At 46.6% G+C, this 26,181-nt stretch overlaps 1 protein-coding gene and 1 long non-coding RNA gene across 2 annotated transcripts in view; both read left to right on the top strand.

Moving 5' to 3' along the window:
- LOC310708966 overlaps positions 1-26,181 on the top strand; it is a 190,386-nt gene that overhangs the window by 126,054 nt on the left and 38,151 nt on the right. The gene's annotated exons all lie outside the window — the stretch shown is intronic.
- PDYN (prodynorphin) overlaps positions 24,685-26,181 on the top strand; it is a 30,506-nt gene continuing 29,009 nt past the window's right edge. The window contains exon 1 of the mRNA XM_083507716.1: positions 24,685-24,942. Within this exon, the coding sequence (XP_083363842.1) occupies positions 24,917-24,942 (26 nt within the window). The 5' untranslated portion in view covers positions 24,685-24,916. The remainder of the gene's footprint in view (positions 24,943-26,181) is intronic.

Below are 26,181 nucleotides of genomic sequence, written 5' to 3'. Positions count from 1 at the left end.
TTGAGATGTCATTATTTTGGTGACATATCCACCAAGACCCCAGGAGTTTTCTGAATATTGGCTGGGGGGAAAATGGGAAATTTCCATTTGCAAGGAGGTGGTGTCTCCTGATTTCTCTGAGATGAAGCTGGTTCCCTCCCTCCACCCCCATCCACTTTGAAAAGCAAGAGGAGGTAATTACAAGCCAGGAAAGAGCCCTTCGCACAGTCAGCAGCTCCTTGGCTAGTTAATTTTGCATGAAGGAGTGGAGTTGTTCTCTGATGATGGATCACTCAGCAGCCTCGCGGCCTAATGAAGCTCTGTCTGATTAAAGAGCAGATTGCACAGCCTTTGCAAAGAGCGCTTGTAGGCGGCTGTCGGGGATCCCTCCTTTCAACTCTGCAACTCGTTTCCAGATTAAGCCAGCCCATCTCCTCCTGGGGATGAACATCAGAAGATAAGAAGGAACCTGCCTGATCAGGTCAACGGCTTCTCCAGTCCCGCTCTCCGTTCTTACAGCGGCCAACCAGATGTCCATGGAAAGCCTGCAAGCAGGACTTGAGCACGACAGTGCTCTCTCCCCAACTGCAATCCCCAGAAACCGATATTCAGAGCCATACAGCCTCTGAAAGTGGAGGTAAAGGGACCCCTGACCATTAGGTCCAGTCGTGGCCGACTCTGGGGTTGTGGCGCTCATCTCGCTTTATTGGCCGAGGGAGCCGGCATACAGCTTCTGGGTCACGTGGCCAGCATGACTAAGCCGCTTCTGGCGAACCAGAGCAGTGCACGGAAACGCCGTTTACCTTTCCACCGGAGCGGTACCTATTTATCTACTTGCACTTTGACGTGCTTTTGAACTGCTAGGTTGGCAGGAGCTGGGACCGAGCAACGGGAGCTCACCCCGTCGCAGGGATTCGAACCGCCGACCTTCTGATCGGCAATTCCTAGGCTCTGTGGTTCAACCCAAAGTGCCACCCGTGTCCCGAAAGTGGAGGTATTGTGGCTAAATAGCTGTTGATAGCCTTATTGTGGGAATGTTCAGGGAGGCAGGAGAGGATATATTGTTTATTAATATCCTCGCTAACTTGCACTAGCAAGTTCTATAACCTAGCAGAGTTTTACATTCCCCTTTTAAAAGCACAGCAGATAGCTGGTTGCAGGCTTGTTTAAGCCTCTCAATATTAGGTTCCTGGTACGTTCCCTTATTTCCCTCTTAAAAGAATAAACACGTCACAATCTTGTGTAAAGTATATAAAATAAGTTTACTCACATCATCAGTTCACAGTTGGATCCCTGAAGGCAGACTTAGTTACAAAGTATATACGTGTGGATCTATACCATATGAGGATAATCTCAGTGTCCTCTGTTGGCTGAGAGCCAACAGAGCATCTCTAGCTGAAAAGCTGCTCCAACGACGAAGGAAGTCAAAAAGAGAGAAGGTGTGCTGCGTGACTTGCCCTTTTGTTACCTGGGCAGGTAAGGTCACACCCACCACTAGTCACATGCAAAGGAAGTATGTCCCTGCCAGGAGAAAACAGGAAGTTTTTGACTGGCTGGACCAAACATTCCCCCGCATGTCCATATCTCTTTGCTTTTTGCAATAAATCCTCCTTTTTAATTATCTACGCTTACTGTGTTATCAAGCTGGGAACCTGGACTCCTGACAGCCAGGTCATTTAAGTACTGTCCACATTGCAACGGCTCCATGGTTTCCCACAAGAGATATCCCCAGTTCTACCTGGTGATTTAACCTGGGACCTTCTGCATGCAAAATGGATGCTCTATCACTTATCTACGACCCTTCTCCTATCTGCTGATGGCCTGTGTGCTTGCAAGCACCACCTTCACAAGCACAAGAAACTTGCTTATACTGAGATTCTTACAAAGCGGGATTCTGAACGGCATAGATGGCTTAGCTCAGCCACCACGAGAAAAAGGTCAGGGATGATGGGAGTTGTAGTCCAGTATCATCTGGAAGGCCAAAGGTTTCAGATCTGAGCTAGATCAGGGTTTCCCCAAACTTGGGTCACCACCTGTTTTTTGGACTACAAATCCCATCAGCCCTGACCACTGGTCCTGCTAACTAGGGATGATGGGAGTTGTAGTTCAAAAACAGCTGGAGACCAGAGTTTGGGAAGCCCTTGGCTAGATGGACCTCGTGTAGAGAGGCTTTCTAGATTAATAAAAAGCAACAGCCCACCCACAACTGCCTGTTTCCCTGTATATGTTTCAAAGCTGTGCCTGATCAGAACTTGCTTTCACCACTGGAGCCTTCATACAGATAAGGAGTTTGCTAGTAAATAAAGGAATGCATGTGTTTTGATGGCTGGTGCTCCCCATAACAGCAGCTCAAGGCTTATTCTTTCTCCCGCTTCCTTCTGGCGCTTCCTGAAATGGCAGCAACCAAAAACAGGGTCACTTCTTGCCTGCAAGATGTCAGCTTCGCTTCCTTAGCAACGCAGGCGCGAAGGCAGGCGTGTCGGAGCTCCTTTGCACAACAGCCTTGAGAAAAACGTCACAAGGACGCCTCCATTCCCCAAGGCTGAAGTGAATCACAACGTATTCAGGAGAAGTGGCTCGTGCTAATGGGGGGAAATGAATTGAGAGACGCAGTTCCTGATGCAGGGCAGATTTAATCCACAGGAACCTGCCCACTGATGACGTTCTTCATCCAAGGTCCTCCTCTCTGCAACTTTACCTTCTGAGGTCAGGCAGGTGACGTTAAAGAGAGAGCCTCCTTTGTGGTGGCTCCCAAGCCATGCAACTTCCTCCCTAGCTATTTATTGGTTTATTAAATTTGTGCCCTGCCCTTCCTCTCAAAGGATCCCAGGGTGGCAGACATCGGCATGACAATACAATACAATTTTTGATTCTATGATATTTAAAACAATTAAAACCATATAAAATGTTTTTAAAGAAATAAATGAGAGCCAACTGAAAATGTTATGTTTTTGGTGCCAGGCAAAATCAGCTCTGTCCTCTCGTGCTTTTGAATGGTGATGGATATCCTTTTACGGGTTCCCAGCTACAGCTTTTTTCCTTGCACGCTGCTGCTGGTTTTTGGCTGGTAATGCTTTGCTGCTTTTATTGGTGCCTTGAGGATTTTTGCGCTGAAAGTGGCGGCGTCAGCGCAGGGCTTTGGGGCAGAGGTCCAGAGCCCCACTCAGCAGAAGGATCAGGAGGGGCACACCAGCACAGCAGAGCTGTTTTACCCTGTTCTAGTGGGAGGGAGTTCCGTAGGGACGGGCCCACTAAGCAAACAGTGCGACTCCTTTCTGGCCCTGCTTCAAATAACAAGTGTGTTTGCCTGTCTCAGACATATCCCTGAACTCCAACAATGCCTCTTGCTTGGCCTGGATGGAAGGCAGTGTTGTAAACAAAAATTGTCCTTTTCCCTTATGGGGTATCCAAGAGCCCATATAGAGTCCTTACATAGGTTCCCTATTGGTAGAAGAGAATAACAGAGGCCAACGAGAGAATATTGAGAAGCAAAGCAGCTAGTAAGCTTGATCTTTATTTATCTGTTGCAACAGGGTGCTCCCCTCACCCGCAGGAAAGGAGGAGGAACCCAGAACAATGGCGTGCAAGGCCTTATAAAGACTTTTGAAATTCCCACCCTGTAGATCAGGACCACCCCCAGAAACATCATACATACATCACAGAAAAGGCGGTCTAAAACAGAAATTTGAATATTGTTTTTCTCCTGTTGTTGTTTATCTCCTGTCTGGCAGGTTATTTGATTGGATTGCCTGGGTAGCCTGGCCAGTCTTTTGTAATGATAAATACTTAGTTCCTGGGCCATAGGCTCACACCCTATTCATATCTTAAATGTGTCCTTAAGACAGGATTTGTGAGGAAAGAGGCAATGGGGAGGTTTCCCACTTTGACCTTGCAGAGAAAACATTTACTCAGTTTAGGAATTAAAATGGTTCCAGGTTGGTCTTCCTGTGCTGATCTATGTATGTGCGGTTATGAACATTACCATATATCAAAGACCTCAAAATTCCTATTGCAGCAGAGGGGTGTGTGTGTGTGTGTGTGTAAGAATTAGCCTGCTAAAATTAGCATTCGTGTCCCAACCACTTTTGCTCCTGGCCCCACTGGTCTGTGGCCCCTGGAAGTTTGCCATGGTGGGAATGTGGCTGGAAAATTCCTCCCACTGCTGAGACAGGGCTTAGGGCTGAGCTAACAGAGCTTGTCTTGTGTTCCTGGTGGGTTTTATACTGAAAGGAGAAATGGCATGAATGTTCTTTTTTATGCATTTTCTTCCCCAAGGATTCTCTACAGTGCCCTTTTGAGTGGCTTAGGAGGGAAGTTCGCCTTTTGATCCATTAGTTCCCCGAAGAGCAAAGCAAAGGGATTTATTGTCACCTGCTATTCACTTGCTTTGCGAGCTCCCGTAATTACCAAATCAGCAGATTTCTGTAGGATCAGCCACTTGCCAGGCTCCTTGTGCTTAGATTTCTCCGCCCCTGAGATTGGGTCATTGTGTGTGTTCATTATTTGGGAATAAAATTCAACAGTGGGCAAATGTCATCTGGCACCTGGCAGGAGGTGTGTTATTCCTGTGCGAAAGATGAAGGTATCGCTCAAGAATCTGCCACTTTAAATCTGTTACTACCTGTGGCTTTGTGTGGTGTTCCTGTGGAAAACATTAGCAACTCTCAGCAGACAGCTGGCTCCCCCTGCTGTTTTAGCTTCTCCTCTACAATGGATAATTCGCCCTCGTTTTAAAAAAGCAGTGCTGCCTTCATTGTTATTTGGCGATTAAACCCCAGCAACCTTAATTGCCAGTGTGCAGTGTTAAGAGAAGACGTTTCTCCCCAAGCCTCACATTTCAGGTCTAGAATTTGGCAGCACTTGAATGTTTTAACACTTCTCTGCATGGCATTATCCCCTTCCAAAAGGAAATCTCAAGAGCACTTGCAGAAACCGAATCTTGTGATTATTATTATTCTTGCTTTTTCTTCACCCATTAAGACATCTTCTCACCTGGGACCAATCCAGATTTTGAGTGGCATTTGAATCTAGCACCTCGGGGGCAATGGGTGCTTAATCAGTAGCAAAGCTGTGCCTTCCCAGTGCGGTTCAAATGAACCAGGACTGGGTTATGACGATGAGGCTTTGCTGGTTCCTGATTTCAAAAAGTGAAAGGTGCTACATCATGTCTGAAAGGGACATCCACTTCAAACTGAATTGTGTGCTTCCTTATGCAGAGTCATCTGTGTGCATGGCACTGTAGGCTTAAGACAGTGGATGCATAGCATGTTAGTTACCTGAAGGGGAGTTGTTGTTGTTTAGTCGTTTAGTTGTGTCTGACTCTTCATGACCCCATGGACCAGAGCACGCCAGGCACTCCTGTCTTCCATTGCCTCCCGCAGTTTGGTCAGACTCATGTTAGTAGCTTCGAGAACACTGTCCAACCATCTCGTCCTCTGTCGTCCCCTTCTCCTTGTGCCCTCCATCTTTCCCAACATCAGGGTCTTTTCCAGGGAGTCATCTCTTCTCATGAGGTGGCCAAAGTATTGGAGTCTCAGCTTCAGGATCCGTCCTTCCAGTGAGCACTCAGGGCTGATTTCCTTAAGAATGGATAGGTTTGATCTTCTTGCAGTCCATGGGACTCTCAAGAGTCTCCTCCAGCACCATAATTCAAAAGCATCAATTCTTCGGCGATCGGCCTTCTTTATGGCCCAGCTCTCACTTCCATACATCACTACTGGGAAAACCATGGCTTTAACTACTATACGGACCTTTGTCAGCAAGGTGATGTCTCTGCTTTTTAAGACGCTGTCCAGGTTTGTCATTGCTTTTCTCCCAAGAAGCAGGCGTCTTTTCATTCCATGACTGCTGTCACCATCTGCAGTGATCATGGAGCCCAAGAAAGTAAAACCTCTCACTGCCTCCATTTCTTCCCCTTCTATTTGCCAGGAGGTGATTGGCCCAGTGGCCATGATCTTAGTTTTTTTGATGTTGAGCTTCAGACCATATTTTGCACTCTCCTCTTTCACCTTCATTAAGAGGTTCTTTAATTCCTCCTCACTTTCTGCCATCAAAGTTCTGTCATCTGCATATCTGAGGTTGTTGATATTTTTTCCGGCAATCTTAATTCCGGCTTGGGATTCATCCAGTCCAGCAACTGCCTTCGTGTCAAGTCAGACTATTGGTCCATCTCTCCATCATGCTATGTTGCTATGGCCATTGGCTAATGCGAATAAAGTTTATCTATCTGTCTATCTCCATCAAGCCAACACCAGGGGGAGACATTGTGGTGCCCTCAAACTGTTGGATTCCACTTGCCACCAACCTGCTGGTTGGAGACTGATGGAAGTTGCACATAGGGTTGCCAACTGTCCTGTATAATACAGGATTGTCCCGTATTTCAATGTAAAATGCTATGTCCTGTCAGTTACTTTTTCCTAGAAAAAGAGGTGCAGGAACTCCCACATTTGTTTTTGATGGACAACCCTAAGTTGTTGAGCAATTTTTAGTGGAAAGCCAAAGTTGTTGAGCATCGCTGCGGCTGCATTTACAAAATTGCCTCCGACACGCTGCACCACAGTCTCCGACACAAAGCTATGAGCGGCATGCAGCCTGAAGCCTCCGACACGCAGCTCTGGGCATCATGCTGCTACACAGCTGCTGGTATGCTACAAAGAGGTGCCAGAACGCACCAAAGAGGTGCCAGAACTCTGGTGAGTTCTGGTTGAAAAAAAGCCCTGTGTTCTATACTGATGCAGTTTTGTCCTGTATTTCAAGTCCGTCCCCCCCTCTGTCTCTCTCTGTCCTCTCCAAATGCATGTGTTTGAAAGGGTGTGTGAAAGCAATGGCGTAGCATGGGTGTGTGTGTTTAGGGAGCTGCCACACCAGGCACAGTTTTTGGGGGGCCTGCCCCATCATGGCGTCCTGCCCCATTGCATCATTCACAGCATCCTTCAGCTGGAGGGCAGCTGAGAAGGATGCAACAGGCATGTGCCCTGGCCCCTGCAGGCCCAGAGCTGCTTTTCCAAGTGGCGCTGCTTGCAGGGAGGGTGCCATGGGCTGCTACGTCCTTTTCACAGTGCCCTCCAGCTGGGGGGTGGCTGAGAAGGAGGCAACAGGCATGCACCCTGGCCCTAGCACTGGGCTCATTCCTGATCACTGGGAATGCTGACAGGGGCTGATGGGAATTGGAGTCAATCAAGGCTGTCTTAAGCATATGCGGCACTGGGTTGCAAAGATCTGCCCAGCACCAGAGTTGCCCAGAGTTGTTTTTTAGGGTGGGCAGGTAAGGTGCGCATGGCAGAACTGGCCTGGCCGGCCGCCAGCAGCGTGCACTGGGCGACCCTCTCGACAGCCTGCCAATCCCAGGTGAGCAGGAGAGTAGAGCCAGCTGGCTGCCTCAGCGCCTTGCTTGCCCGCAGCAGAAGAGCTGCGGCACTCTGACAGGCTCTACTCTGCTCGGCAGCAGCTGTTGGCTCTCCCCAATCCCCAGACTCCAAATCTCAGCCCCAGACTCTTGACCTGGCGCCCCTGAGAGCCTGGTGCCCGCGTGCCCCGGACCCCTAGTGACTATGGGTAAGACGGCCCTGAGTCCAATGATCTTTTGAGAGCACTGCATTGGCTCCACTGATTTGGTTTCCCTAATCACAAACAGGGATAGATGAACTTTGATCTTCCATGGCCATCTTTTCTCCCTCAATTCTCCATGCCCTAACAATGCAAACGTATAAAGCAAGGCTCCATGACCTCTCAACAGTTAGAGCATTACTAATTTTATTAAATGATATGAGCATGCATTCTTACCCATGTACATGGCATTCGAAAAAAAGTCATTAACTTACATCAGGGATGGCCAATGTAGTACCAACCATATGTTGTGTACTGCACTTCCCATCAGCCCCGGACAATCTAGCCAATGGTAGGGATGATGGGAGTTGTAGTCCAATACATCTGGAAGCCATCACATTTGCTAAGTGTACAATACAAATGTAGGTGCACAACAATCTCAGTACATTTCATGAATCTTGTCTCTTATGTATCCTGGCTGCCCAATAACATTGTTGTGGTGGATCAGAATTTTTGCAAGAATCCTAGCAGGTTCTAGTTGGCCCATGGGATCCATTGGGCACTAAACCTTTGGGGGAAACTCTTAACTGCTGCAGAAGCTCTCCAGACTGAATCCTTTGGTAAGCTCAAATCTGATTTGCTGTGAGTTGTTCTTCTTCTTTTTTAAAGTGGTTTTGCAGCTGAGCTGTTGTGAAAAATCATGATTTTGAAATTGGTGCTAAGGGTATCTCTTTAAAGTTTAGCTATAAACATACAAATGCAAGTATGCCAAGTAATAACAATTATGATTTGGTTTAAAAACAACAACAACAACCCTTAAACATATGCTACCCAAATAAGAAGCAGATGTTGAAAAGCCAGAAACAAAAAATAAAAGGGAATTAAACAAGCAGTTATTCCATGCGCTGAAAAGCCAAAAAACCTCACCCCTAACCCAAATATCATTTTATAAGCAACAGAGTTTTCCGCTGAGGAGTTCTAAAGCACTGGTAGAGCCTGCTCTTAAATGGATTCTGGTGATTTATTTCTGTTCCAATAGTCCATAACTGGCTGCCAACTTTCTCATGACTGGATAATGCGACCAACCCCCTGTGCTATTTTATTAAAGTCTGTAACTTTATTTCTTAGCATTACATGCCAAACCTTTCTAATCCAGCCCTCCTTTGATGGTTCCCACATATTTTTGCACCTCTTTTTGCAGCAACTCTTTCCCATCCATTTTTTTGCAACAAAGGTTAGCAATTTGCCTCCCGGGTATCTATATTGTTTTCCTAACACGTTCCTGCAAATTGTTTAGCACATAGATTGTGGATTTATAAGTATTCACAATGGGCGATATCCAACTAGCACGTCCTGTCAGCTCAAGGTTAACCACTTGATCAACAAAACTTCCTTCCTTTCCTGCTTGCACTCTCTCAAAATCACTTTGGAGAGTTGGGGGAACCCCAGAACAGATTTAGGGTGCTCACAGGTGGTGGAGTGTGGGGAGAATCTGCAATGCACAAGCAGAAATCATTGTGCCAATAAGAGGCTTAACACTGCTTTGGATACCAAAAATAATTTCATTGTTTTTATATATGGTGCCATTATCTATATGCAGCCATAATAGGTATTGGCATTCATGCTAACCATCAATACCAAGATGAAGGTCTACCAGGCTTGCGTGTTGAGCATGCTACATTATGGTAGTCTGATGAGGGCAACTTACACCCACCAGAAGCAATGCTTCAATGCCTTTCACATGCACTGCATCAGGAAGATTTTGGCCATCACATGGCAGGACTACGTCAGAGATGTGCGCTCCCAAGTCCACATTCCCAGCACACTCCTGTCTCAGAGAGGTCTATGCCGGCTTGGGTGGTGCTGTGGTCTAAACCACAGAGCCTCTTGGGCTTGTCAATCAGAAGGTCACGGTTTGAATCCCCGTGGCGGGGTGAGCTCCCATTGTTCTGTCCCATTTCCTGCCAACCTAGCAGTTCGAAAGCATGCCAGTGCAAGTAGATAAATAGGTACCACTGTGGTGGGAAGGTAAAATGGCGTTTCCGTGCGCTCTGGCTTCTGTCACGGTGGCCTGTTGCACTAGAAGCAGTTTTAGTCCTGCTGGCCACATGACCCAGAAAGTTTTCTGTGGACAAATGCAGGCTCCCTCGGCCTGAAAGCGAGATGTGTGCCGTAACCCCATAGTCACCTTTGACTGGACTTAACTGTCCAGGGGTCCTTCAACCTTTTTTTAACCTATGCTGGCTTGATCAGACCTACAGAATGGAAGATGGCAGAATCCCCAAGGATGGGCTCTATGGAGAGCTGGCTTCAGGCACCAGGCCCATTGGCAGACCAACTCTATATTACAAAGATGTCTGCACATGGGACATGAAGGCTGGCGACATCAACCCTGCCAAGTGGGGATCACGACCACAGTGCCTGGAGACAGACAGACAGACAGACAGACAGACAGACAGATTGTGTGTCCATAGCAGTAACCAAAGGACAAATAACTGCTGGGAGGAGCGCAGAGAGAAGAAACGCCATGGTGCATCTGCAGCAGCACAACTGGACGCCATCATCTGCCCCAGCTGCAACTAAACATGTCTCTCCTATATCGGTCTCTACAGCCACAGCAGGCACTGAAACTCTCCAATGGTTTGACTTCACCCTCGAAGGCACACTTTTCCATTGTCTCTCCCGAGACAGATGGGTGCCAACCACAGAAAACCTAATAAAACCACAAAAGTGAGACAAATATGAAAGGCTAATAATGGTGGATAGTAACCAGCTGTTCTTTTAGCCCCTGCCTTTCTTTCAAGGCTGCTGCAAGGATGGTTGAGCTGATCCCAATGTGGCTATGATTCCTCTCCACTGTTGGATAGGAATATTCCTCTGAATATTGTGATTCTGCTGGGAAACACAAGTGGTTTGAACTCAGTCTGAGTCCTGCTTGGGCAGGGGCATCCCACAGGGACATCTGGTTGGCCACTGTAAAAACAGGATGCTTGATTAGATGGACCACTAGGCTTCTCTCTTCTTGCAATGTGCTTTTGATTCTCACATTGTGCTATATAAGTGCACAGAACTGTTTTTGCAATTCTTTAGTAGATCGCAATGTGATACCATGCACACTTTTGCTCTTCCTGCTCCAAATCCGCCCTCTGCCTCTGGATATGTCCCTCTCTAGATCTCAAGTTCTTGGAGACTTCAAAACATCACTCTGGCAACTGCTTTCCCCATTGTTCGGATGAGAGGGATTCAATGAAAGCCTTTGCAATTCTTTTAAAAGACGATGTTGTGTAACCATGGGAAGGGCAGTGGAACATCTGCTTTGCATTCAATTGTTCTGGGTTCAGTCTCCAGCATTCCCAGGTCGGGCTGAAGCCCTGGAGAGATTCCTTTGTCCCCATGTTCCTGTGTGTCCTGATTGCCTGACAAGGCCTCCCTCCAAGAGCGATCGTGGAAGTGAAACAGGCTCTTTGCTCTTTCTCCTTATCAGGACTGGGCTGCTCTCCATGGTCCTGAAACAGCATCCAAGAGTCATAGAATCATAGAATCATAGAGTTGGAAGAGACCACAAGGGCCATCGAGTCCAACCCCCTGCCAAGCAGGAAACACCATCAGAGCACTCCTGACATAACGTTGTCAAGCCTTTGCTTAAAGACCTCCAAAGGAGGAGACTCCACCACACTCCTTGGCAGCAAATTCCACTGTCAAACAGCTCTTACTGTCAGGAAGTTCTTCCTAATGTTTAGGTGGAATCTTCTTTCTTGTAGTTTGGATCCATTGCTCCGTGTCCGCTTCTCTGGAGCAGCAGAAAACAACCTTTCTCCCTCCTCTATGTGACATCCTTTTATATATTTGAACATGGCTATCATATCACCCCTTAACCTCCTCTTCTCCAGGCTAAACATGCCCAGCTCCCTTAGCCGTTCCTCATAAGGCATCGTTTCCAGGCCTTTGACCATTTTGGTTGCCCTCCTCTGGACACGTTCCAGTTTGTCAGTGTCCTTCTTGAACTGTGGTGCCCAGAACTGGACACAGTACTCCAGGTGAGGTCTGACCAGAGCAGAATACAGTGGCACTATTACTTCCCTTGATCTAGATGCTATACTCCTATTGATGCAGCCCAGAATTGCATTGGCTTTTTTAGCTGCCGCGTCACACTGTTGGCTCATGTCAAGTTTGTGGTCAACCAAGACTCCTAGATCCTTTTCACATGTACTGCTCTCAAGCCAGGTGTCACCCATCTTGTATTTGTGCCTCTCATTTTTTTTGCCCAAGTGCAATACTTTACATCAAGTAGAAACTGGGAAACTGGTAGGAAACGTTCGCCCTCCCAAAGTACCTGAACCTTGTGAACTGAGTCCAGAGGTATGTCTAGCAAGTCCACCGTCCTGTTTCTGTAGTGGGCAACCAGATAATATTGTATCTTGTGAGATTCCGTACGCTGCTTTGAAGTGGCAATCACATCCAGAAAAGTGGTGTATAAGTCAGGTAAAGGTAAAGGGACCCCTGACCATTAGGTCCAGTCGCAGATGACTCTGGGGTTGTGGCGCTCATCTCACTTTATTGGCTGAGGGAGCTGGCGTACAGCTTCCGGGTCATGTGGCCAGCAGGACTAAGCCGCTTCTGGCGAACCAGAGCAGCGCATGGAAATGCCGTTTACCTTCCCGCCGGAGCAGAACCTATTTATCTACTCGCACTTTGACGTGCTTTCAAACTGCTAGGTGGGCAGGAGCAGGGACCGAGCAACGGGAGCTCACCCTGTCACGGGGATTTGAACCATCAACCTTCTGATCGGCAAGCCCTAGGCTCTGTGGTTTAACCCACAGTGCCACCCACGTCCCCATAAGTCAGGTAGGTAAATAAATAAACGAGACAATTTTTTTAAAGCCGCAAAGAAATCAATGATGTAAGGACATAGCGTAAGAGCCCTGATAGATTAGGCAAAAGGCCTGTCTAGTCAAGCTTCTGGTCTCCTGCAGTGCCTAGCCATTGCTTCCTGGAAGTCCACTAGCAGGACATAGGTAGAATTGCCCTCTCCCATGCATGAGCTGCAACAACGGTTATCAGAGGCATACTTCATGGGTACAGAAACTTCTTGGGAGTGCTCTGAAAACTGCCTCAACAGTTGTGGGGCTTGCCATTTGGCACTGGCAAAATGGAGATGGGTTTTTATATATATAAAAAAAGATGACAAGAGTTACTATGTGACATGATGTTAAATTAACGCCCACTTCCTTTCTCACCAGCCCAGAGTCTATGCTAATTCTCAACCCCCCCCCCCAAGCTTTTAACTGTGATCAAGTTGAGAACTTAACTTTGCCATTACTGCTTATTCTTCATCTTCAGCCTTGGTGCTTAATTGCCATTGTCCCAGCAAAATGTCAGAGTGAATCACAGACACTATTCCGTTAGTATGAATATTAATTAAACAAACCATGGAGTGTATGTGTGCGATTCTGCCGCCGCCGCCCTTTCTGTGCTGTGAACTTTTCCCATGGCTGGCTTCAGTATCCCTTAACAACAGCCCGAGGGCTGCACAAAACAATCCCTCCTTTCCAGATTAATTTCCCACCCGTTGGAGAAAAGCAACCCAGAGATAGATAGATAGAGATTTTAATAAATACATGGTGGGAGAGGGGAGGGTTAAGCAGACCCCTCCCCGCACCATTCTTGAAAGTGGCTGAGTTCAGTGGTGATTTTTCAGGGTTTTTTTATTTTAAAAAATCAATTGAAAGCCTGTTCCTGTACATGGTCTACTTCATCTTCCGAGACGTGCTCAGGTGGCCACTGTGAGACCACTAAATGTAGACTAAATGGTAGACTAAATGTCCCACAGGCTCAGATCCTACAGATCTTTATTAGTTCTTAAGACTGACCCATGAGACTTTGAACAGACTTTAAATGAAAGCAGTGATTCCCACTCTCCCTTCTGTCCCCAAAGGGCTACTGCAGGAATCCTCCCCGAGGCAAAAGCTCCTCAGAGATCATTTAGAAGAAGAAGAGTTTGGATTTGATACCCCGCTTTATCACTACCCGAAGGAGTCTCAAAGCGGCTAACAATCTCCTTTCCCTTCCTCCCCCACAACAAACACTGTGAGGTGAGTGGGGCTGAGAGATGTCAGAGAAGTGTGACTAGCCCAAGGCCACCCAGCAGCTGCATGTGGAGGAGCGGGGAAGCGAACCCAGTTCACCAGATTACGAGTCCACTGCTCTTAGCCACTACACCACGCTGGCTCTCTAGAATTAAACAGGGTTGCCATTTTTTATTTTAAATCCGCTCCATGCTTCTGTATCCTTAACAGCAGGTTGAGAAGCACCATAAATTCAATGAGTGACCCTTCTCCTGGCATGGAGCAAAGTACAACCTGATAAGCCTTTCGTGCTTCAGGTTATCACCAAAGGCACAGGAGCAGAGCCCATTAAAAATGTGGCTGTCTAAGAAACCAGGCAGACTGAGATATTAGCCTGGGAAAATGCCAGCTAATTTTCATTCTTCTAGCCGTAATGCCAGATCATTCTGAGTGCCCACAACAGGAGGTGTCTCCCATCTTCATTTCCTGCTTATGAGTTTTCCAAATGCCCCTGGCTGGTTGTTGTTGTGCACTGAATGCTGGCTTCAGTCGCGCTGACCCAGCTCCTTTCTGATCAGAGAAGATGGAGGGTTTCTAGGTTAGGAGTACAAAATGGAGTACCTCTGGTTTTCATAACCAAACTCGGAGCTCCAGGGGCTCTCAAAACTCTTCCCGGCAGGCTGCTCCAAAGGTTGGTGGGCGCAGCTGATCAGATCTCATGTTTTGTTACCTGATTGCCTGACGTGAGCGCAATCAGCTCTCTGTAGCTCAACACCGGCACTTCTGCCTTCCTGTAATTGCAGGCGCGCACAAAGGGAATCAAAGGCCCAAACTCAGGACCTATTCATGATCTAGCCTGAGATGGCAGCCTTGGAGAGCGAGGATTTCATTTCAGCTGAATGCCCTCATTTGAAGGCAGAAAGGGCCTTATCAGGCAGGCTAACGACAAAAAAAGTGGCCCCTTTTGTGCCTTTTCAACAGGAGGCACTCAAAATGGAAAACAGGTTTGGAAATCAGGGACGCTAGAAGTTTGCAGGGGGGGGGGATAACAAGAGGGAGATTTGGAGGCACTGTATCATGTTGCATTGTGTCCATGAGCATGGAGGGAGTATGATCTCTGCCCACTGAGTTGAACTCAACGGATTGGCAAGCTGAAAGGAGCCATGGAGGGCATCTAAGTCCAGCTTCCTTGCTCAGTGCGGGTTCTACAATGCAGAAACTTGCAAATGCAGCATCCCTGAACACAGGAAGCTGCCCTATACTGAATCAGGCCATTGGCCCATCTAGCTCAGGATTACCCACCCTGGGTGACTGGCGGTGGCTGTGCTGGGTTTTAAGCAGAGATCTGTCTCCTCTGCCAGGGATGGAACCTGGGACCTTCTGCATGCATTAAGGTTCATCACAAAACCTGGAAAGAAAATGTGCCAGTGCTCCGTCTTTAGATGCCTGCAAGCTAAAAGAGCAGAATTGCCAACGACATTCTTGGGACCCTGGTGTACACAAGAAGTGCCTACAATGGGTTTGGCAATAAGGCACATAGGTTGCTAATTCATGCCTTGAAGAAACAGAGATCCAGGAATTTAATTCATTGTATCCGATCATCTTAAGGTGATTTAATATATGACGCTCCTTCAATTAGCAAAGAATTTATATGCTTTTTCAAAAAAGCACAACCTATATTCCAATTATTCGCCATCTCCAGAGGCTATCAACTCATATATTGCTCAGACTGCTCTTCCAATCTTAACAGAAGGTCACAGGAACTTTTTGAACAGGGCTATCTCTGAGGAGGAAATCTGTGATACTTTAGCTGAGATTTTGGCATTGAGGGGGGTTGGACTAGATGACCCCTGCTGGTCCCTTCCAACTCTACAGCTCTATGATTCTATGAGGGGATTCTAAAAAGGGCAAATCTCTGGGGCCAGATGGATTCTCTGGGGATTTTTATAAGGCCTTTTGTGATGATTTATTGTCCTATTTGACTTTACCATTTAACAGTATTCTGGCTGGGGTTGTCATCCCTCCCTCATGGAAATCTTCAAGAATTGTGTTACTGCCCAAACCAAATACTGATTCTCCGGGGGGGGGGTGTCATACCACCCTATAGATGCTAAATTACTCTCCTCTGTAACGGTTCAGAGACTTAATACTTTTATAGAATTAAGGATATTCCTCCTAATACTCATCCTATTTCCATGACGGCCCTAAATGAAAAAAAAGGAAACATGAATATAGATTCAGTTAATTCAAATGACTACATTTGCTAAATCGCTAGCTCATAAAGGGGGTTGTTTATGTTCTCTAACTACTTTTGAATCCTTAATTGCTCAAATATCTCTGAATGCTAAAGGCTTGGTGTCCAGTATTTACAAATAGCTAAGAAGCCAGGCAATGGGCTCCTTGCAGGGTCTCAAGCTATCCTGGGAGGGTGAACCTAAATGACAGATTGATGAACATAAATGGAATCAATCCATTTGGGGAAATGTTCCATTAAAAACCATATCTCCTAGGATTCAAGAATCCACTCTAAAAATGATACTTAGGCTGTATCGGAGGCCAGTGTTTTGTTGTTGTTGTTTAGTCGTTTAGTCATGTCCGACTCTTCATGACCCCATGGACCAGAGCACGCCAGGCACTCCTGTCTTCCACTGCCTCCCGCAGTTTGGTCAAACTCATGCTGGTAGTTTCGAGAACACTGTCCAACCATCTCGTCCTCTGTCGTCCCCTTCTCCTTGTGCCCTCCATCTTTCCCAACATCAGGGTCTTTTCCAGGGAGTCTTCTCTTCTCATGCGGTGGCCAAAGTCTCGGAGCCTCAGCTTCAGGATCTGTCCTTCCAGTGAGCACTCAGGGCTGATTTCCTTCAGAATGGAGAGGTTTGATCTTCTTGCAGTCCATGGGACTCTCAAGAGTCTCCTCCAGCACCATAATTCAAAAGCATCCATTCTTCGGTGATCAGCCTTCTTTATGGTCCAACTTGGTACACCTTTCCTAAATCAAATATCTCTCCACTATACTGGCAATTTGCTATTGGAACATATATGCATATGTGGTGGGAATGTGAAGTTTTATAGAGTTTTTGGATAAAGGTTTTTTATCAGTACCTCTCAAATCACAGATCAATCACTAACACCAGATCCAGCCTTTGCCTTGATTTCAATAGAAAGCAATTCTAATCCCAGAGTATCTCATAAGATGCTGATCTTTCCATTTCTAATGGCAGCAAGAATGTCAATAGCTTGTCAATGGAAATCTTGCTCACCTTCCTTGATTGATTATTGGCTTGGTAGAGTCTGGGATACAGCTATTTCTGAGCATCTCACATATCAAAGAAAAGTAACTAGGGGAGAATCTAAATCAGATTATTTTCATGCTACTTGGTCTAATTTTTTGATATGCATCAATACAACAGAGACCAAACATAGACGCCCAATGGTCCAATGAAGTTTGTGGAAAAGATGTATTTCAGACAATTAAGATAAATTGCTTTCTCAATGCCTTGGACTGTGATTATGAAAATTGCATCACATGAATTAATGTAGAGCAGGCACAGGTAAACTCGGCCCTCCAGATGTTTTGGGACTACAACTCACATCATCCCTAGCTAACAGGACCAGTTGTCAGGGATAATGGGAGTTGTAGTCCCAAAACATCTGGTGGGCCGAGTTTGCCTATGCCTGATGTAGAGTGTTCTTTCCCCTTTTCTTCCCCTACCTCTTATCCATTCTAGTTTTCCTTCCCTCCAGTTTTGAATTAGTATGTTCTGTGTAGCTCGTATTTCATCTTCATTTTCAAAATTACTAAAGTTTCTTTTAAAAACAACAACCAGGAGGCATCTCTGAGCATACGCAGAGTGCATTTCTCATCCGTTGCATCTACACATCTGGCATCAGGAGGAGGATTTTGTAGCCAGAGGAGTCTGGCCCTTTACAGTGGTACCTCGAGTTACAGACGCTTCAGGTTACATACGCTTCTGGTTACAGACTCTGCTAACCCAGAAATAGTACCTCGGATCAAGAACTTTGCTTCAGGATGAGAACAGAAATCGCGTGGAGGCGGCAGCAGGAGGCCCCATTAGCTAAAGTGGTACCTCAGGTTAAGAACAGTTTCAGGTTCTAGCAGAATGCTAGAATGGGAGACGAAAGTTGAAGAGGTAAAATCAGTTATGATTAGATGGGCACAAGATATAGGTCATAATATTATGTTGGAAGACTGGGAAAAGCTATGGAAAATTGACTTAGAATTCACACATTGCTCTTTGTTGAAAGAAAATTATATGAAGATGATGTATAGGTGGTATATGACACCAGTGCAGTTAGGAAAAATGTATAAAACCAGTTCAAATATGTGTTGGAAATGTAAGGAAAAGGAGGGGACATTTTACCATATGTGGTGGGAATGTAATGAAATTAAAAAGTTTTGGGAAATGATATATAATGAATTGAAGAAAATGTTCCATCTAACATTTGTTAAGAAACCTGAAGCATTTCTGTTATGGATTGTAGGAAAAGACCTGCCAAGGAAGTTGAAAACTATCTTCATGTATGCGACAACGGCGGCAAGATTCTTAATAGCACAAGGATGGAAGATCGAGGAAATCCAGACTAAGGAACTATGGCAAGAGAAATTGATGGACTGTGCAGAATTGGCAAAATTGACATACAAACTACGAAACAAGGATAACTGTGATTTCAAAGTTGAATGGGAACCTTTTACAAAGTACTTAAAGAAACAACAAAGTGAACTGGACTCCTTGGCAGGTTTTGAATAAACACTCACAAACATTTTATTGACAATAATCAGTCAGATAAATTAAGGATCTATATAGTTTTGTACCATGCAGAGAATAGCATTTGTAGAGAAACCAGAGAATGGAACTGAGGGAAGTGGGGGGGAGAGGGGGGTTATTTTATGGGGAGGGGGGAAATGGGGGGGAATCAAAGATGATATGTTTTAAGACAATATGTTTTGTTTAAATTCTTAATAAAAAATATATTTTTTAAAAAAGAACAGTTTCAGGTTAAGTTCTTAACCCGAGGTACCACTGGACCATAATGAAGGCTGATCGCCGAAGAATTGATGCTTTTGAATTATGGTGCTGGAGGAGACTCGTGAGAGTCCCATGGGCTGCAAGAAGATCAAACGTATCCATTCTGAGGGAAATCAGCCTTGAGTGCTCACTGGAAGGACAGATCCTGAAGCTGAGGCTCCAAGACTTTGGCCACCTCATGAGAAGAGAAGACTCCTTGGAAAAGACCCTGATGTTGGGAAAGATGGAGGGCACAAGGAGAAGGGGACGACAGAGGATGAGATGGTGGGACAGTGTTCTCGAAGCTACAAACATGAGTCTGACCAAACTGCAGGAGGCAGTGGAAGACAGGAGGGCCTGGCGTGCTCTGGTCCAGGGGGTCACAAAGAGTTGGACACGACTAAACGATTAAACAACAACAACCACTGTACATGTAAACTGGGCACTTGACAGCATTTTGGAGTTCCAAGGTGTCGGAAGCAGACCTTGGATAGCTCAATAATAATAATAATAATAATAATAATAATAATAATTTATTATTTATACCCCGCCCATCTGGCTGGGTTTCCCCAGCCACTCTGGGCGGCTTCCAAAAGAATATTAAAATACTATGATACATCAAACATTAAAAGCTTCCCTAAACAGGGCTGCCTTCAGATGTCTTCTAAAAGTCTGGTAGTTGTTGTTCTCTTTGACATCTGGTGGGAGGGCGTTCCACAGGGAGGGCGCCACTACCGAAAAGGCCCTCTGCCTGGTTCCCTGTAACTTGGCTTCTCGCAGTGAGGGAACCGCCAGAAGGCCCTCGGTGCTGGACCTCAGTGTCCGGGTAGAACGATGGAGGTGGAGACGCTCCTTCAGGTATACTGGACCGAGGCCGTTTAGGGCTTTAAAGGTCAGCACCAACACTTTGAATTGTGCTCGGAAACGTACTGGGAGCCAATGTAGGTCTTTCAAGACCGGTGTTATGTGGTCTCGGCGGCCGTTCCCAGTCACCAGTCTGGCTGCTGCATTCTGGATTAGTTGTAGTTTCCGGGTCACCTTCAAAGGTAGCCCCACGTAGAGCGCATTGCAGTAGTCCAAGTGGGAGATAACCAGAGCATGCACCACTCTGGCGAGGCAGTCCGTGGGCAGATAGGGTCTCAACCTATGTACCAGATGGAGCTGGTACACAGCTGCCCTGGACACGGATTTAACCTGTGCCTCCATGGACAGCTGTGAGTCCAGAATGACTCCCAGGCTGCGCATCTGGTCCTTCAGGGGCACGGTTGCCCCATTCAGGACCAGGGAATCCCCCACACCTGCCCGCCTCCTGTCCCCTAGAAACAGTACTTCTGTCTTGTCAGGATTCAACCTCAATCTGTTTGCCGCCATCCATCCTCCAACTGCCTCCAGACACTCACACAGGACCTTCACCGCCTTCAATGGTTCTGATTTAAAGGAGAGGTGGAGCTCAGTGAGTACAGCCCTGAGACTGTCCTGAGTTCGAGTCCAACACTGGGAGAAAGACTCCTGCATTGCAGAGGTTGCCCTAGATGACCCTCACAGCCCCTTCGAACTCTACGATTCTATCATTTTCCCTCTCCTCTCTTTCTTTCTCCGCCATACAGATGCCTTCTCTGCAGAAGATAAATTTTCCTCTCATTGTTATTGTGTCTCTCTCAAGGTGAATTATCAATAGGATGATGATGTGCATATAGAAAGGAGAGGAAGTGACTGAATTGAAGCGGGGGAGGGGGCAGGTACAGCAGGGTGGATACGCATGTGGGTGGACAGGGAAGGGCCAGCACTGGCAGCATGCAAGGTTTTATGGGATGGCGGATAATGGACGGCCCACGCTTTTCAAAAGGAGTGGGTGGCGCGGTTGAGAGAACCTCCCACGCATCATTATGGAAGGTCAAGGCAAGGGGGAGGTAAATGGATTCCCCTCCTCTGTCTCATACATAGACACCCACCCACAAGCACATGCAGAGTGAGAGAACAAAGCGAAGGAGAAGGGAGAAAGGAAGCCAGCACATTGTTAATCCCTTCGGTAACCCTGTTATTTCCATTAATGCTGAACTGCGTTTGGTATTGATCTTTTGGCAGCTTTAGGAACGGGGCATCAATGTGCTCTAATATTTCATATATATGTGTGTGTGTGTGTGTGTAACAAATTGAGCTAAGCACAAAGCCATTGAAAGAAAGAAAGAAAGAAAGAAAGAAAGAAAGAAAGAAAGAAAGAAAGAAAGAAAGAAAGAAAAGTCTTCTTTCACAGGTATATCTCAACTTTTGCTCCAAGTAGAAGAAGAAGAAGAAGAGTTTGGATTTGATATCCCGCTTTATCACTACCCTAAGGAGTCTCAAAGCGGCTAACAATCTCCTTTCCCTTCCTCCCCTACAACAAACACTCTGTGAGGTGAGTGGGGCTGAGAGACTTCAGAGAAGTGTGACTGGCCCAAGGTCACCCAGCAGCTGCATGTGGAGGAGCGGGGACGCAAACCCAGTTCCCCAGATTACGAGTCTACTGCTCTTAACCACTACACCACACTGGCTCTCCCAGCTCTCACCTGGGAGCATCCCTTTCTTCCCCAAGCCTCTCACCCTGGGAGCATCTCCCCTTCCCTGCCTCTCACACAGGGCCCTTCACCAACTGACCATTACTTCCATCTGCGTAATGGTCTCTCTTGAACCCGGAGCAGAGGACAACAGCAACAAAAGGCAGATCAAAACCGAAACAAACAAACAGGGAAAAGAGTGCGCTCTGGTGTTTGGAAGGACTTTCTGATGGCAAGAGCAGAGCAGATGGTGGTGGATTCTTCTTCGTTGGAGGCATTTAAGCAGAGGTTTGATGGCTTTCTGCCAGGGATTCTTTATAGTTTGGTTCCTGCATTGCAGGGGGTTGGACTAGATGACCTCTGGGCTCCCTTCGAACTGTACAATTCTGTGATTATATGATACGCCATATAGCACCCTGTGATCATAAAGGTAAAGGGACCCCTGACCATTAGGTTCAGTTGTGGCCGACTCTGGGGTTGTGGCGCTCATCTCGCTTTACTGGCCGAGGGAGCCGGCTTACAGCTTCCGGGTCATGTGGCCAGCATGACTAAGCCGCTTCTGGCGAACCAGAGCAGTGCACGGAAACGCCGTTTACCTTCCTACCTATTTATCTACTTGCACTTTGACATGCTTTCGAGCTGCTAGGTTGGCAGGAGCAGGGACTGAGCAACGGGAGCTCACCGTCGTGGGGATTCGAACCACTGACCTTCTGATCGGCAAGTCCTAGGCTCTGTGGTTTAACCCACAGCGCCACCCGCGTCCCATCCTGTGAAATATACAGTGAAATATATTCTAGGGTAGAATTCAACACAAGGATTTCTGCTTATGCAATGGAATGCCCTCCCTTAAAATTATTATTATCTTTTATTGTGTGTGTGTGTGTGTGTGTGTGTGTGTGTGTGTGTCCCATCTTTTTCTCCTCGCAGCTTGAGGTGGCATAAACTGTTCTCCCCCTTCTTATTGCATCAACACAACACCCTTGTGAAGTTGGTTTGGCTGAGAGGCGGTGACTGGCCCAGTGAGCTACATGGCAGACTCTCCCTGGGAAGTGAAGCTTGCTAAGGGTGCTGGGAACTGTAGCTTTGTGAAGGGGTGAACTATAGTTCCCAGGATTCTTCGAGCCGTATGCATTGAATGTGCTTTTAAATATACAGTGCGGATTCAGAACTGTGGCCCGCCCACTCCCTCTATTTGGATGAATGACGGAAATGCAAAAGAACATTTGAATACCTTATGTGTAAAGCATTTTAAGAGATTGCCAAAAGGAGGGAATCTCTCATGTAATGCAGATTCTAAGCTGGTTTGCTTAGGCCAGGGGTGCCCAAACTTTTCCATAGAGGGCCAGATTTGATGAAGTGAACATGCATGAGGGCCGACCAATGCTGCTGAGCTTTTTTAAAGGATTTTATCCCAGGACATATACTGCCAAGGGGACCAGATTAAATCTACCAGCGGGCCGGATTAGGCCCCTGAAATGGACTTTGGACATGCCTGGCTTAGGTCAGCTTGACGGTGTTAAACCAGCCTGATTTTGAAACTTCGGTGGCCAGGACCACTAAATGCCCACTTTCGAGTTTGAGTTTGTGCAGATCTGACAATCTCGTCTATAGACTTTCACTGCATGCAGCGTGACAGGCATCTCCGCTTGGATAAATGCAGTGTTCCGTTTGCTTTCAGTTCATTTATCTACCAGACAGTTCAACCTCTGTTCAGCTCTTCCTTCAAAAAGTGCATGTGACAATTTTTAGACGTGATGGGTTCTGGCTGCAGGTTTTAGGCACTTTCCACGTAGGGATTTTGCAGTGTGCAAAGCTGGTCTGAGAGCCAACTCACTCACGCACTCTGCAGCGTGGCAGAAACATTTGTGCCTGTTGTGCATTTGCTGCAACAAAGAGGGACGAGTCACAGCTGAGTAGCAGAACACAGGGCTTCCATGCAAAAGCTCCCTGATACTACCACCCATTAAAAGGGTCAGTGGGAGGGAAGAGAGTGGAACGGACCCTATGCTTTAGATCCTGGGAGATGCTTCTGGCTAGAGAAGACAAGGCTGAGTTCAATGCACCAATTCCTTGAGTCTCCATTGTTTGCCTTATCCCAGATATGCCCGCTCGACTCCTTTGATCTGCGGTACTGTCGCTGCTACAGGTGTCAAATAAAACCCATTCCCCCTTTGTAAGAAATCGATCTTTGAAACTCCCTGCCTATTGACATCATACAGGTGCCTTTGCTGTACTGTTTTTGATGCCTACGTGAAACTTTTTTTATTCATGAAAGCCTAGCCAGGGACCTGTAAAAGTTATATGTGCTGTATTTTTTTTTAAGCTCCTGTTGATTTTAAATCAACTTTAATTTTTTTTATACTGCCTGCTTTTAACTGCTTTTACTTATCATTTTAATGCTTTATTTTATATTCTTGTAAACCACTTAGAGGGTGTGCTTTTTAAAACTTACAATCAAATGGTATATCAATTTGTTAAATAATTAAAAAAACAAATAATTATAGAATAGCCCAAGGCCCATCTAGTCTAGCTTCCTTTTGGAAGACTTTTAGAAGACATCTGAAGGCAGCCCTCTTTAGGGAAGCTTTTAATGTTTAACAGACTACTGTATTTTAATACTTTGTTGGAAGCCACCCAGAGTGGCTGGGGAAACCCAGCCAGATGGGTGGAGTAGAAACAATTTATTATTATTATTATTATTATTATTATTATTATTATTATTATTATTATTATTATTATTATTATTCCTGATCTCACTGAGGCCAAGTGGATGTCTATGGGATGCCTGCAAACAGGACCAGAGGGCAACAAGAAGGATCTCCCAAACTCCTGAGTGTTCCCTTAATCCCCAAAGCAGTGGCGTAGCGTGGGGGGTGCAGGGGGGGCCGGCCGCACCGGACTCAACATCTGGGGGGTAGGGTTAGGGGGCGCAAATCCACGGGTTAGGGGGCGCAAATTACTTGCCTTGCCCCGGGTGCTGACAACCCACGCTACGCCACTGCCCCAAAGCAAGTTTGCTGTGGCTTCCCAAATGTCTGTGGATATGCATTTCTTTTTCTTCACATTCGGGGACATTTCTCACTGACCTGGGTTTGCCAGGATCGTGTCCTTTTAGCCGGGAGGGGAGCCTGTCTTGCGACCCTGGCAGGGATTTCTGCCTGCTGCTGCACAGTCCCCCTTTTTGCCATTTTGGGGGTATCGATTTCAAACTCCGTAGTAGTCGCCTAAGAAATGTAACGTGTCAAGGGGCCCTTATTGTGATGGACACCCTATGCACCCAGAGGGAATTGCTTCTGAGATCTAGGGGTTTTGTTTTGGAGAATGAAGTTTGCGCCTCGCCAGCTCTTTTCCGCTGCCCCCCGACTCCTGCAGAAAGGCTCTCTAGCAAGGATCTGCTGGTGGCCTTCCTTTTCCCCCCGTGGAGGTGTCGAAGAGCCGGATGATGCTTCTCATTATTCAGAGCTTCCGTCTTCCCCTATTGGCTCGGGAGAGCTTGAGCTGCGCTGGGGCTGTGTGGCAGGAGGCGGCGGCGTGTCAATAAAAAGAGGGGCAAGGGGAGGAACCCGTTGCAAAAGGGGGAAGAAAGAACCCGAGCTGCGAAGCAAAGAAGGGGTCGCAGCACCTTCACCGCCGCTCCATCCGCCCAGCCACCAAGGATGAACTAAAGCGCAAAGCAGGCTGCGCGCACACCTGCAAGAGGAACCTGCAACTTTCGCGTCCTGCCCAGAGAACCCACCTGAGGCCAACTCTCCGAAGAAGCGTCTCCATGAACTTTGGGAGTTCTTTGCGCAGGTAACATCTTCACTTTTCCCTCTCTCTGTGTGTCATTCGCCTCCTTTTCCAAGCCGGCTGCTGTGCAATCCTTTGTCCTCCTCGAAAACCTTCTTTCTTTCTCCACCCATTGATTTATTTCCTTTCATACCCACCACCTCAGCCTCAGTTTCGCCACTGGCAAACAGAGAACGCTCTTTAATCTGGCGGCGTTTGCCTGCTTTGCGTTCAGCAGGGCTCCGATTCAGCACACCCACACACTTAGTTGAGAGTAAGTCCCTCTGAAACTCAGCGGGGCTTGCTTCTGCGTGTGAGACTGCACTGCGAAAAGCATCAACTACGAAAAGTAGAAGCAATTAAATGATATATATAGATGAGTCTCTATTCTCCACTCACCCCCACTCCTTAGCAATGGATTTCTGAACTCTGCCTGTTTATTATATCCATTCTACTTCGAAGCACGCATCAGTTTCAACTCAGGAGGAGCCAGCAAAGAAAATCTTGCCAGCGCGTTAAGATCAGTCTTGTTGCCATGCATTCCTAACTTTCAGCCGAAAGGAAAGGAGATAAAATTATTTCGGTTTTTTTTGTTAAAGAATGTGCATTTTTTTATATACCACAAAAGTTCCTTTCCGGTTCTCTTGTTTGCTACAAGTGATTTCTTTGAACCGTGGGCACATTTGATTGGGGTTTCCTCTATTGCTGGAGAAAATCTGTGTGCATTTCTTGTGATTTTTGCCAGGAGAAATAAATAGTGGGCACAATCCAGACAGAATTAAGAACTCGAATCAGTTTGATTTCGGGCACACGCCTGCTGAAGTCAATGGGACTTTTAACAGCACAGTTCTGCTCAGAAGTAAGTCCCGTAAAATTCAGTGGGGCTTAGGGCTTGGTAACTGGGGTTTGATTGGCAGCCTAAAGCACTTATGACTGCAGTCCTGTGCGCACTTAACTATCATAGAATCATAGAACTGTAGAGTTGGGAGGGACCCCAAGGTCATCTAGTCCAACCCCCTGCAATGCAGGAATCTCAACTAGGTCATACATGACAGATGACCATCCAACCTCTGCTTAAAAACCTCCAAGGAAGGAGAGTCCATCACCTTTCGAGGGAGCCTGTTCCCTGGAGGAACAGCTCTTTCTGTCAGACAGTTCTTCCTGATATTTAGTCGGAATCTCCTTTCTTGTAACTCGAAGCCATTGTTTTGGTCCTAGCCTCTGGGGGTAAGCTCCATTGAACTAAATGGGGTTTACTTCTGA

Source organism: Podarcis liolepis (assembly GCF_965112155.1).
Source record: "Podarcis liolepis genome assembly, chromosome: 6".
Taxonomy (NCBI): Eukaryota; Metazoa; Chordata; class Lepidosauria; order Squamata; family Lacertidae; genus Podarcis; species Podarcis liolepis.
This window is presented reverse-complemented; position numbering and strand designations above follow the sequence as displayed.